Raw genomic sequence first — 12,428 nt, forward strand, 5'->3', positions numbered from 1 at the left:
AAAGAGTAAGAAAAATTTTGACAATTGTGTAATGGGTTGGTTATTTAGTTTAATAGGGATAAATAATAAAAATTACTTCATATATTATTTAAATTTAAAATTTTTTATTTAATTATTTTATATTAAATTTAAAATTTAAAATTTTTAATTTTAAATTTTTTAAAAATTCAGTTAGTTATTTCAAAAAAATAATTATTCGAAAATTTAATTTACTAAAATATTTCACTCTAATACTCTTTTTTTTTAATCGGTGGCTACTCCCACCTTCGTCAATAATCATCTCACTTCACCATTAATAAAAATAACCATCAACTTAAAGAATAAAAATAATCATCCGCATACCTAATGAATTGAACATCCAACATATTTTAATTATATATAACTAAATCCAATCCAATTAAAATAATCATCTACATAAAAATTAAAATAATCATCTGCATACCTACTAAAATGATTATCTTAAATTGATCATTAAAATAGAAAAAGAAGGAGATGGATAAACATAAGAAGCAACTATGATCATCCAACAATTTAATTTTTATTAAAAAAAGAAAATGTATAATTTGACACATGAGTCTTGTGATTTGATGTAACCATGAAATTGGAGAAACAAAAAATGAAAAAAAAAAAACTTAAATAAAGAAAGAGACATGAGTGAAAATCAAAAGTAAGCAATTGAGTATTTGATTTGATATTACCAAACTGGTTGTGAAAGAACCATAAAAAAATCGCAAAAGCAGACCACTTTTTTCCACACTACTGTCACCAATAAGAAGGAGCTTGATTAGGTAATCGTAATTTTAGGTAATCGTAATCTGCATGAACCCTAGTTGGTGGTGCCGCCGTCAATGCTTAACACTAAACTTTGAAGGCAAAAAATGAGAGAAGGGTTATGGTATATCCAAGAGGGAGAGAGATCAGATGGGAAGAGAGGGAAGAGGAGGTGTCGGAAATGGTTATCTATAAGGAACCATCTGGTCGAGTGTCGAGAGAGTGGCGTGAAAACAACGGCAGAGGGCGAGGCGCGTTGGGCTGACTGACGAAAGTAGAGGTGGTGTCGGTGGAAGATTGCAGTGGCGTCGGTATAGCCGGCGAGAAGTGCAGCAGCGTGATGTGAGGACCAGAGAAGATGACGACAAGTTTTAGACGTGTGTATCGAAAGTTATGGTGAGATTAGAAATAACCGTACGTAGTGTGAATGAGTTTAAATACTAATTCTAATTTTTCAAAATTTAAAATTTGAAATTGAATAATTAATTATCTAATTTTTTATTTTAATTTTATCTTTTTTTTTTAATCCTATTGTACACATTGTATACTAAAATCATTGTCTCCCCATATTTTCTCTAAAAATAATTATCTTTCATATGGATAAATACATGTTTTTTTTATATTATTATTTAGAGTGTTTTGCAGAAATATACTTCCAAATTTAAAAAATATCATCAACTTACTATATGATCTTATCAAAATATACTAATAAAATTAAAATTAAACATAGAATTACAAGTTATTATCTAGATTTTTAATAATACAAAAAATTAAACAATTCTTATTCCAATGAATCGAAATAGAAATTGAAACTTTATATTGACTAACCTATGCCTCATAACCCGCTGAAATTTGATAATGAAAGAATGAATATTGGCTACTCTTACAACTTATTCAATCTCAACTTGGACAACATCGGATGTTCCTAAGAGTATGTTTTCTCTAATTGTTGTCGCAAACAAAGTCGGTTCTTGGCTCACTAGTCCTATTTGCTGCCTCAACCATTTTAGCGTCAAACTCTTAACATCATTCTTACCTAGCAAAACTTATCCTACACATAATTTCTTCAATTAATTAATGTCACATAACATACCATCCCATATTATATGGCCTTTAATTAATATGCATAACTTCAGTTCCAAATTTTTTAACAAACAAGTACACTACATACTAAACAAAAATGATATTTAGTAGAGAAAGAACTTCTTAAATTTTAGCAGAAAGTTTGGCCAAAGTGGTTGTGTGAATGGCTCCAATGACAACTATCAAAGGGACTTCAACAAGAGTAACTAATGCTAATTGTCACAAAGCACCGAATCCCATAGCAAACCCAAAAATAAATGTGCCAAAGTAGTGAAAAAATTATCCATATCTTACTAATAATGAGAATAGAAAAACTCAATTTCTTAAACTTAATACTTACATTAGTTATTCAACTAAATAATTGCATCGCAGTTATCATAAATTGATTTCAAAACCTAGAAGTAGAGTAAAATTAAAAACATAAAACATATAATAAATTAAAAGATCGTCAATTACAAATATTTTAATAAAAATAAAAGTTAAGAACAATAAAAAATGAAAAAGAATTCAACCATTTTCAACCCAGTTTTAACAGTATGCATCTTACATGTTGAATTTGTAGTGTCAAATAGAAGAATAGCACAACACGCATCCTGTTGGAAGGGTAGAGATTCTTTGCATGATTCCGAGACACCTTTACAGTGATTCATCTCCACGTGTTGTGCTGCACGTAACACATATACTGTGTTAGAGGTTCTAAGACACATTTAACCAGGAATCCTTGTCACGTGTCTAGCAACGGACAACATGTACCATGTGTGTTGACCATTTTTTTAGTTGGTCTCTATGCACCTAATAGACATGCTCTGGAAACTGCTATATATTGCCAGGTCGGTGTCTTTAAAGGGGGAGGGAGGAACTCATTTTGACTTTGTTGAGGCTTAGTTTCATTTCACATTTCATCGTTTACATTTTACAGAAGGTTACTCTGAGAAATTGAGAGTGGAAGAAGGTGACTGACGAAGGAGAATTTTGATGAAAGTGAAACTAAGTAGTGAGTTTAATAATTATGGTATGTGATCTATATTGGTACAACAGAATACGTTATTAATTATTTGGGACAACTTAATTATATAAATTTATTATTTTTATAAATTTAAAGCTTAGTATTTAGAATGCATTATTTTTAGTATGATTATTTTCGTTGATATTATTATTAGCCGTTACAGTAAATTAAATTATTTGAATATTTTTTGTTTTGTGTGTGTGATAATATTAATAATTTATTTATTTTCTCGTATTAGTTTTTTTCAAATAATATTATTTTAATTTAATCAGTTATTCTGTAGTTATTAAAATTAATAAAGAATACAAATATTGACAATTTTTTTTAGAACTTTCGTTATTATATTTGTATTTTTTATGTTAAAAATTATTTTTATTAAAATCAGTAAAAAAGATAATGTAATTTGTATTTTATTAATTTTAATAAATAATATTAATACTAATACAAATTATTTGTAATTATTATTGTATTATTTTTTTGAATTTTATGTAGTTATTTTTATTTTATTTTTTGGATTTAATTTTTATTTCAAATTTTGGAGATTATAAAATTATTTTCTATTTTCTGCTTTCGGTTGTCCTGTACTAGACTAACAGAATTTTTTTGCTTTCACAGTAATGTTTGTATGCCACCGGCAGCGGTGGTGCCATCAGCAAGGTCGATGCCAGTGACGCGCATCTGGGCCTGGTACACCTCCATCTGAGTCTCCATACGTTGCATCCACTCCAATGACCCCTTCCACTCCAGCCTGAGCTCATTCGTAAACGTCACGCGGGTGAAGATCTCCTGATACCTCTTCCGACAATCGTTAAGCTTTTGAGCCTGCTGCTGAAAGCTGCGTTAGAGCACCTGCACCTGTAGGCTCAAATCCACACCTTTCTTGGGCTCGACGGCTCGACTGGTGACGGAGCCTGACGACGGCCTCAACATAGAGGTTCAGAGGCTTTTGCGAAGAACGACTCCATCTCGTATACGCGGTTCTTGTACGGCGCTGAGGCGGTTTCACGCCAAATCGAATCGGGATCAACGACTAAAGTTGCAGAGCCATTGGTGGCATCTTCGTCACTTTGCTGAGATTGTTGAGTTGTGACCTCTAGTCTTTGTGTGTAGAAATCTTGTGATTGGTACGACAAATATACAATCAATCTCTAATAATTTTATAGCAGAAGATAATCAGATGTATGTTTACTCACATAATGGTCATGAAACCGCTAATAATAAGCAAATGTCTCTTTGTTCTCCTTCAGCGTGTGGGTGTACTTGAACGTCTTTGCCAATGTCGCCTCGTGATCCAACGAATTCGACTACACATGTTGCATTAAAACAATATACTTAGGATGCCTAATAATGATATGCAGAAGAATATAACTAAGTTATTAGAAAAATTAAAGTAACTTTACATACCGTCCTAACCTTAGTCTTCATGAAGGCCGCTAAGCCGCCAGTATACTTGGACGACTTAGCCGAGGCCCTGTTAGCTCTATTGGTGAGACGCCAATGTCGGAACCCCTCATCAATCTTCCAATGAACAAACAGAGCCTTCTTTATATCCGGTAGGAGCCAGGTTGTCCGGTGGTCCCGCCCCCTGATGAATATTATCCAGCATCTGCTGGAGCCGTCGACCCATTCTATGGTCGAATATCTTCCTGATGGTAAGGCCATTCTCAGCGTCCCACCTAAAATGCAGCTGCAACAAATAAACTTTAAAATTAGTTAAACAAGATAGATGATATAAACTAAGTTAAAAATGTTTGAAACTAAAAAAAAAGTAATTTTTGCCCATTTCTGATAGCATCGATTCCTGGTCTAAGCGGGAATCTTTGTGTAGCTAGGCCAAGGATGGTTGTACAATAGCTTGATGACGTTGGTCATCTCTTGAATACATGCGTTGTTGTTCGGCGCAAACTTAACAACCCACAAATAAGAATCAACCTAAATCCACTAAACAGGAATCATAATCATAAAAATTTAAAACAATAACCAGGAAACCAAATCAACCTAAATCCACTAAATAGGAATCAATTTTTAAGAACTTTCAGCAATAAAGTTAATCATAAGCATTAAAACAGGAAAACATTAACCAAGCAACCAAATCAACCTAAATCCACTAAACAAGAATCAATTTTCAGGAACTTTCAACAACAATCATAATAATTGAAATAGGAAATACTAATCAGGTAAACAAATCAACCTAAATCCACTAGATAGAAATCAATTTTCAAGAACTTTCAGCAACAAAGTTAATCATAATCATTAAAACTTAAAAAACACTAACATCATTCAAACATAAATCCGCTAAACTAGAATAAATTTTCAGGCACTTTCAGCGATAACCATAAACAAAAAATACATGAGACTTAACGTGATGCTTACCCCATGCTGCTATCATGCCAAATCTTCAACAATATGATGGGAGGTGGTGGAGGGACATTAGTTGTTGCTCCACTTCCGTGGCTGGACTCCGGGGTCGTGGCATCTGTCGCTGAAGACGGCATCGACATGGATGCGATCTGCTGAGCAGTAGGAGGCGGTGTTGTCGCCGTAGATGGAGGCACGTAATTGGAGTTAGGGACCATGATGAACGGCTGGTCCGCTAAACCAGCAACCTGTGGCGTCACCGGGGTGGTCGGAGTAGAGGGAGAGGATTCAGAAGTCCCGGGGATACTGGAAGTAACCCTCTCTCTACCTTGACCACGGCTACGCCACGACCAGCAGCCTGATCCGCAACATCTCTACCTGTCGACATGTCTACAAAAATCAAATTATCAAACAATCTCATCAATAATTTCTCAGCCAAACAGTCATCAATGCAACAATTAACACAATTAGATAATTTCAAACACTTCAACAATTCAAAACCTAATGTATTGAATCTAACCTAACTTAATCAACCTAAATCTACTAAGATTAGAAAACTAAAATGAACTAACTTTGAAATTGATTCAAAATTAAAATCAAAATTCTAATCAAACCTAAACTAAATTAAACTAAAATTAAAGGAATTGAAAAAGAGTTGCTTAAGAACTTGTAATAAAGAACAGAGCGAAAAATAAGGGAAGAGGTAGATGTTGCAGTCTTGGTTGCCAAAGTTGCGATGGTGGCAGATGATTGTGACAACAGATGGTGGTGATGGCAAAGGAGAGAGAGAGGGGGGAGGAGAAGAATGAGGCGTCGGCATAAAGGATTGATGGCGACAAAGAAGGGTGGCGACGACGGTGGTCTTGGCGGCGGCGATAGATGATGGTGACGGCAGTTGGAATGCCAGAAAGAGAGAGAGGGATGGTGGTGATAGTGGTGAGGGTTCAAATGAGGGAGAAGAGGTTCATGATTTGAATTTATGCCCCTTTTATCATCGAATTTACTGTCGGAAAATTCTAATGGTAAACCATTGCGCGTCACCAAAAATGCATCGTTTCACTAAATTGAGTTATCGTCGGATTTTTCGGACGGTAAACCCGATGGTAAAGGACATGCCAATTTAATTTATTTTTTCTCCAAATATTACCAACGGATTTACTACCGGAAAATACAATCCGCCGGTAATTACTTAACCGTATGAATTTGACGTGGTTACGATCGATAAATCTGACGGTAAATCCATTTCTATTCTGCGACAATAAATCTAACGGTACTCAATATTTTTCTTGTAGTGTGCCAAAGAATATGTCAAAAGATCTGAGAAGAATAAAGAAACAATTAACTTGAATGATGATGATAGTTTCTTAAATATAGAGGAGGGGTGGAATGATGAGCCAATTACTTCCCCATTCAACTTGTTATACAATGGGTTATCATTCTGAAATTGGTTTGTCTAATGAGTCAACTGGCTCTCATGGAATATCATCAAGAGGTATTAAACGTAAATTAACCATTAGTGATAAATTAGAATTAGAAATAGAAAGAATGAGTCAGGACATTCAAGAATTGATTAAAATGATGAAGAATGGGAATCGTTTCTATAAGAGATTAATTGACATTGCTGAAAAACAAGTGTTAACAGCTAAAGAACAAGTGCTGATAGCTAAAGAGTAAGTTCAAGTAGTTAAACAAGTGCAAATAGCTTAAAAGGGGCTTGTGATTCTTGAGTAAAGTAGGTCTCGAATTTACTCTGAAAATGATGTATGGACTAAGTTAAATAATTTAGGTATAATGCCAAATTGCGCATGAGATGTTACTGCTTTTTATGCAAAGAAGATAGAGTTAAGAGATAATTTTTTGGTATTCCAGCGGACGTACATCTTGCCACAATATATGAGTTGATGAAAGAAGCTTATGCACTTTAAAAACAATAATCCTAATAACGTGACTAATATTTTGAGATTGGTATAAATATAACTTTAGGATCGAAAAATATACTAGTATCTTCATATTTTGTAAGTAACATATCTATGACTTTATAAAAGAATATGATAATAATACATCATGCCTTTGTATTTTGTGATTTTCATAACTAAAATTATTGTTTCCCGCAATTTGTACTTGAATTCCTTTTATCTCCGCCTGTTGAGTTAATTCAATAGCTTTTTTCATTGCGACCGGAAGGGACACCAAAGGCCTCTGCCCTTCCACCCCTTGGATAGATAGAGGGGGGCAGAGCTTTTGGTTTTTTCATGTTGTCAAAGAGTAAATTTTTTCAAAAATTTTTTAAAGATAAAGATTCAAATTCCATATTTTCGTCTTTTTTTTCTTTCTTTTTTATATTATGCTATTAATAATGATTTGGTCAAAGAGGTCTATGTAATTAGTAATGACTTAATCAAAAGAGGTTCCAAGTAATAATGTTAGCTTTGTTAGTTCTATTGATATTGTGATTTTTGTTTTTAGCCGACCTTAACTTATTATTATGTAAGAGCTCTTTAATGTGTATTTTTTTTTTTGGTGACGTCTTTAATGTGTATTAGTTAATACAATATAAGACGTAATATATTAATTAGATAATATAACGTAATTTATTAATATATTTAGAGTTATAAACATTTAACTATTGATTTATGTATGTTTTTTTCTTAAAGTTGTCTCCAATTTATGTGTTGATATGAGTAGTAGACCAAAATAGAATTTATATCTAAATAGATCACTTCAATTTTTTTATAATTTTTTTATGTTATTATTATTATTATTATTATTATTATTATTATTATTATTATTATGAAATNTATAAAAGACAAAATTATCATTATATATTTTATTTACTTAATTTTTTTCTTTCATTTTTTTAAACAAACACCGTAAATTAATTATTCTTCAATATTTTTTATTTTATTTTTTTCATCCAAACATATCAATAAAAATTAAATTTCACCTCAATTTTTTATTTCTTTTCTCTTAATTTTATTCTTTTCTGTTTTTTTTTTCTTCCACCAAACAAAGCCTAAAAACAAAAGGCATATTTTATATTTTTATCCAATTTTTTTAATCCATTGTACATAATAAATTTAGTGCCTAAAAATTATACATATTAATTAATTTCTACTATGAAACCGCTTATATTGACTTATCTCTAGAAAAGTATAATTAAAGAGGATGAAACATTTATTATTCAAATAGTGCATACTGACAATTAAAACATAAAGGATAAATACAAGTGGATATAAAATTGTGAGGTATAGTTTTAAGTTTTAATATTACTTTTTTTTTTAAATTTATCATATGTTGATTTTTGTTTTGTAATAAAAATTAAATTATAAACTTTTTTCTCATAAAAATTTTAAAACTACTTATTTAAAACTCTTAAATAGATAAAAAAGACACAAAATAATTATATCTTTATTAAATTTGCCACTAATTTTAATTTCTTGGGTATAAAATAATTGTGTCAATCATCAAACTCAATAAACTAGATAATGATTCAACAAAACATTATTATTAGTAGAAAATCAAAATAATTAGAGAAAAGGAGGAAAATACAACATGGTACTTCTTCTATATTATTAGATTCTGCTTATCTAGCTAATCATTATTGCTTCTATATTTTTCTCTAATTTTCTAAGATGAGAAACAAGCGCTAGGTTGAACAAAACCAGAAGTGATTCCTTGGGCATGAATGCATGAAGCTTGAGCTTGTTTGTTGGTTTGAAATGTAAGTTTGACATCTTCCAAGGTGATTTCATTGCACGGATTCCTTGGACTGCAATTGAATCTAACCGCAACTTCAGTTGCTGATGTCCCATGAATATCTTGGTACATTACATTGCTAATTTTGACCCCGGAATTCTGCTTGTATGTCCCAAAAAACAAGACATGTATTCAGTTAGCCTAATACGACATTTTTATATATAAGCAAAACAAAAAAAAAATGTATTATATAAAAGGGGAGTCTAGAATGTTTATGCCTATCACAACATACACTTATAAAGTATTACTAAAATTACAACTATCTTTTTTATATTTTGATAATATTTTTTATTTTTTAAATTAAAAAATATTATTTTAATACTTGCTCAAAGATAATTATTTATTATTAAAAGAGTAAAATGTTTATTATATTGACTAATATAATATATTTATAATCATTACACATATTGACTTAAGAAAGAAAGTAAGTATAGAGAATTAATTTTTAATTAATTAACTTTGGGTAATATTTTTATTGTATAATTATTTTTTAACCTTCATTTTCAGAAAGTTTAGGATTTATAGTTAAAATTATAGTTTAATATTTAAAGTTTAAAATTAAAAAATTTATAACTTAGAGTATAAAAATAATATTAAAAAAAGAGCTAATATTGATTATCTGGTTGAACTCAAAAAGAAAATTTTGATTTTATTATTAGAAAAGTGATAAAATGATCAATATTTTTATCATCATCCTATTTTATTTACCTTATGTTATTTTTAATTTTTTTATTAAATATTTTGCACAATAAATAAAATGAAAATTATAAGATAATTATGAATATTCAACTAAGGAATCATTTTATCATCGTCCTATTTTTTTAAGGTTAACATTTTGGTTTGGTACTCAGAAAAGTAAAATTGGACAACATAATATTTAGAGTGAATATTTCATCCGACCCCTGACAATTATCTTAAAAGGACAACAAGGCCTCAAAAAAAAAAAAACACCCAATTTGGTCTCAGATATTTTTTTGGGACTGATTAGCCCCTATGCAAAAAAAAAATAACCTGAATTTTTTTTAGCACAGGAGCCTCGTTGTCTTTTCGAAGTAATTATCAAGAGTCGGATTGGTTTTTTTTTTTGTTAACGAGTCTCATTGTCTTTCGAGATAATTGTCAGAGCTATTTTGAGTTTTATTCTAATATTTACTAATTGTCGTTTTTTTTTTAAAATGAGTTTAATTAATATGTTCTTGAAAATTTACCTGACCGGGGCAACCCTTCTCATTAGGGCAATAATTTTGGTCAATGACTATGGGGTTTTGGACATTAATCATAGTAAGATGTTGGAAAATGATGTTCCTTGCGAAGCCATTGCTTGGTCTCCCCCAAGACTTGATTCTCACACCATTCTCAGTTCCTGTAAATGTAACTGTTTTAACTGTCACATTTTCCACACCAGCCTCTTCTAATTCTTTCCCCAAACTTCCAACACTGTCAAGTAAAAAGGGTTAATAGTCAAATTAGTCGATAAAAAATAAAGAATCAATATATATAATTTTTTTTAGTTTTTCACGGTATTTCTCAACTCGGCAGGTCAAGGACTAATCCATCGCGGTACTGAGCTTCATTTAAGGGTTTGCCGCTGGCCAATGGGTTGCTGCATGCACAAGATGGGATTCGAACCCCCGACACTTGTTTAAGCGGACTAGTGAGCTAACTATTAGACCAACCCAACTTGGTTAATTAATATATAATTAAGTACCTGATTCCATGACCAGGTCCACAAGCTATGTTTTGTATCCACAAATTGGTTGTTCCTGGACCAATTGAGATGCAATCATCACCAGTGGCAATGTTGGATGCAATGATTGTTACAAATGATGAGAGTTGAACATGAATGCCATCAGTGTTGGGACTGTTTCCTGAAGCAGAAACCCTAACACCTTCTACTTTCACATTCTTGCTTCTGTCTATTACTATGTGGTACATTTCGCTGTTAAGTGAGGTCACACCGTTTATTACAATGTTGTTGGAATTTGTGAAGCCTAAATTCTGTAAAAAATATATACAAGAAAAAATAAAATTATGAGAGAAATATTTATATTATAAAAAAAATTTAAATATATTTATAAATTAGTGTATTCTATTAATTTTAACCGTTAATTTTAATTAATATATTATATATTTTTTATAATTGAGATCAACGATTAAATTTATTGAAACATCATTTTTCAGATATATTTAAAATTCTATATATGCACTAATAGTGAGGACAATCAAGTGCAATAGTACTATTTAATTAGGTAGGATGATGATTATTATGTTAGTTTGGCATTAGCTAGATAAATGAAATAATTTCAACAACACTTATTTAGTAAAATTATCTTATACAAAAAAAAAGTTTGATGACCACAAATGCAATTATATATTCCAACTTTCTTTTGAAAAAATTTTTGGAATCATATATTACATTGAAAAAGAAAGTCATCAAGTGGTGATGTCTTATTAGAGGATCGTCAGCACCTATAACCTTGTGGAGAACGAGTTAAATACCAGTAGGACTATATTAGATAATTAAAAAAAATTCTTATCAGACAGATTTTTAAACTCGCTCGTTATAAAATTCTGTCAAAACATAATAAATGAATGAGTATACCTTATTAGACAAAGTTAATATGTATGTGAACCCCATTTTTATTATTATAGTAAATGTTTCTACATACATATATAACGGTGTTGGACTACTATTTTCTTTTAAAGATAAAGAGACTTATATCTGTGACTTTTAGGTGATAATATAAAAACTATGTTATTTGAGTTATAATTTGTTGGCTGTTAAACTACTATTACGCAACAAATATTTTATATATTGAATTAATTTAATTTAATTTAAAATTAATAAATTACTAGTGTTGAAATAAGTAAAATTATTATGTCCATTGAATTTTCTAGAGTATTTTAAAGACTCAATTATGCAATTAATTAATTAAAGCAATATAATGAAATTTAATAATATATTTACCGTAGCACCCATTGGGCAATTTCTCTTGCCAAATCTCTTGCATGCCCAAAGACCATTGCCTTGTCCATCAAGAACTCCACCAATAATTGAAACTCCATTAACATCATCAAACAACAACCAATTCCCATCATTTCCAATATCATCATAATTGGAAGGTGCAACAAGTGCACCATCAATTTTCATTGTGATTCCATTGCTCTTGCAATACTCATGACTACCCTTAAACACTACTTTTCCAATTAAGAACCTTCCTTGTGGGACATAAATTGTTGATGGTGTTATTGTGTTGCATGCACTTTCCCATGCATCTAGAAATGCTCTTGAGGAATCAATTTCACCACCTGGTTTGACACCAAAATCTATTACATTTAGGGTTTGATCATCATAAGAAGCTATGGTTGTTTTTAATGTGAAGAGAAAATAATGTACTAGTGCTTTTATAACTAGAAGTGGAATAGTGTTATGTTTTGGCCTTAGATGTGCCAT

General features: G+C 30.8%; 1 protein-coding gene across 1 annotated transcript; it reads right to left on the reverse strand.

Moving 5' to 3' along the window:
* Nucleotides 1–8,845: 8,845 nt before the first annotated feature.
* Nucleotides 8,846–12,428, reverse strand: LOC107472816 (polygalacturonase-like). Its single transcript, XM_016092344.3, has 4 exons — nt 11,943–12,428; nt 10,683–10,972; nt 10,183–10,411; nt 8,846–9,073 (listed from the first exon to the last, which is right to left on the reverse strand). Exons 1-4 carry the CDS (start codon nt 12,426–12,428, stop codon nt 8,846–8,848), a joined length of 1,233 nt encoding a protein of 410 aa, XP_015947830.3.

The sequence above is a fragment of the Arachis duranensis genome, chromosome 2 (genome assembly GCF_000817695.3).
Source record: "Arachis duranensis cultivar V14167 chromosome 2, aradu.V14167.gnm2.J7QH, whole genome shotgun sequence".
In the NCBI taxonomy this organism is placed as follows: Eukaryota; Viridiplantae; Streptophyta; class Magnoliopsida; order Fabales; family Fabaceae; genus Arachis; species Arachis duranensis.

Excerpts from the sequence above, each read along its gene's own strand:
- LOC107472816 (XM_016092344.3), bottom strand. The coding sequence starts at position 12,428 with ATGGCACATCTAAGGCCAAAACATAACACTATTCCACTTCTAGTTATA. Across the intron at positions 10,973-11,942 it reads ATTGCCCAATGGGTGCTACG|AATTTAGGCTTCACAAATTC; the intron begins GTAAATATATTA and ends TATTTTTTACAG. Across the intron at positions 9,074-10,182 it reads AGAAGGGTTGCCCCGGTCAG|AATTCCGGGGTCAAAATTAG; the intron begins GTAAATTTTCAA and ends ACATACAAGCAG.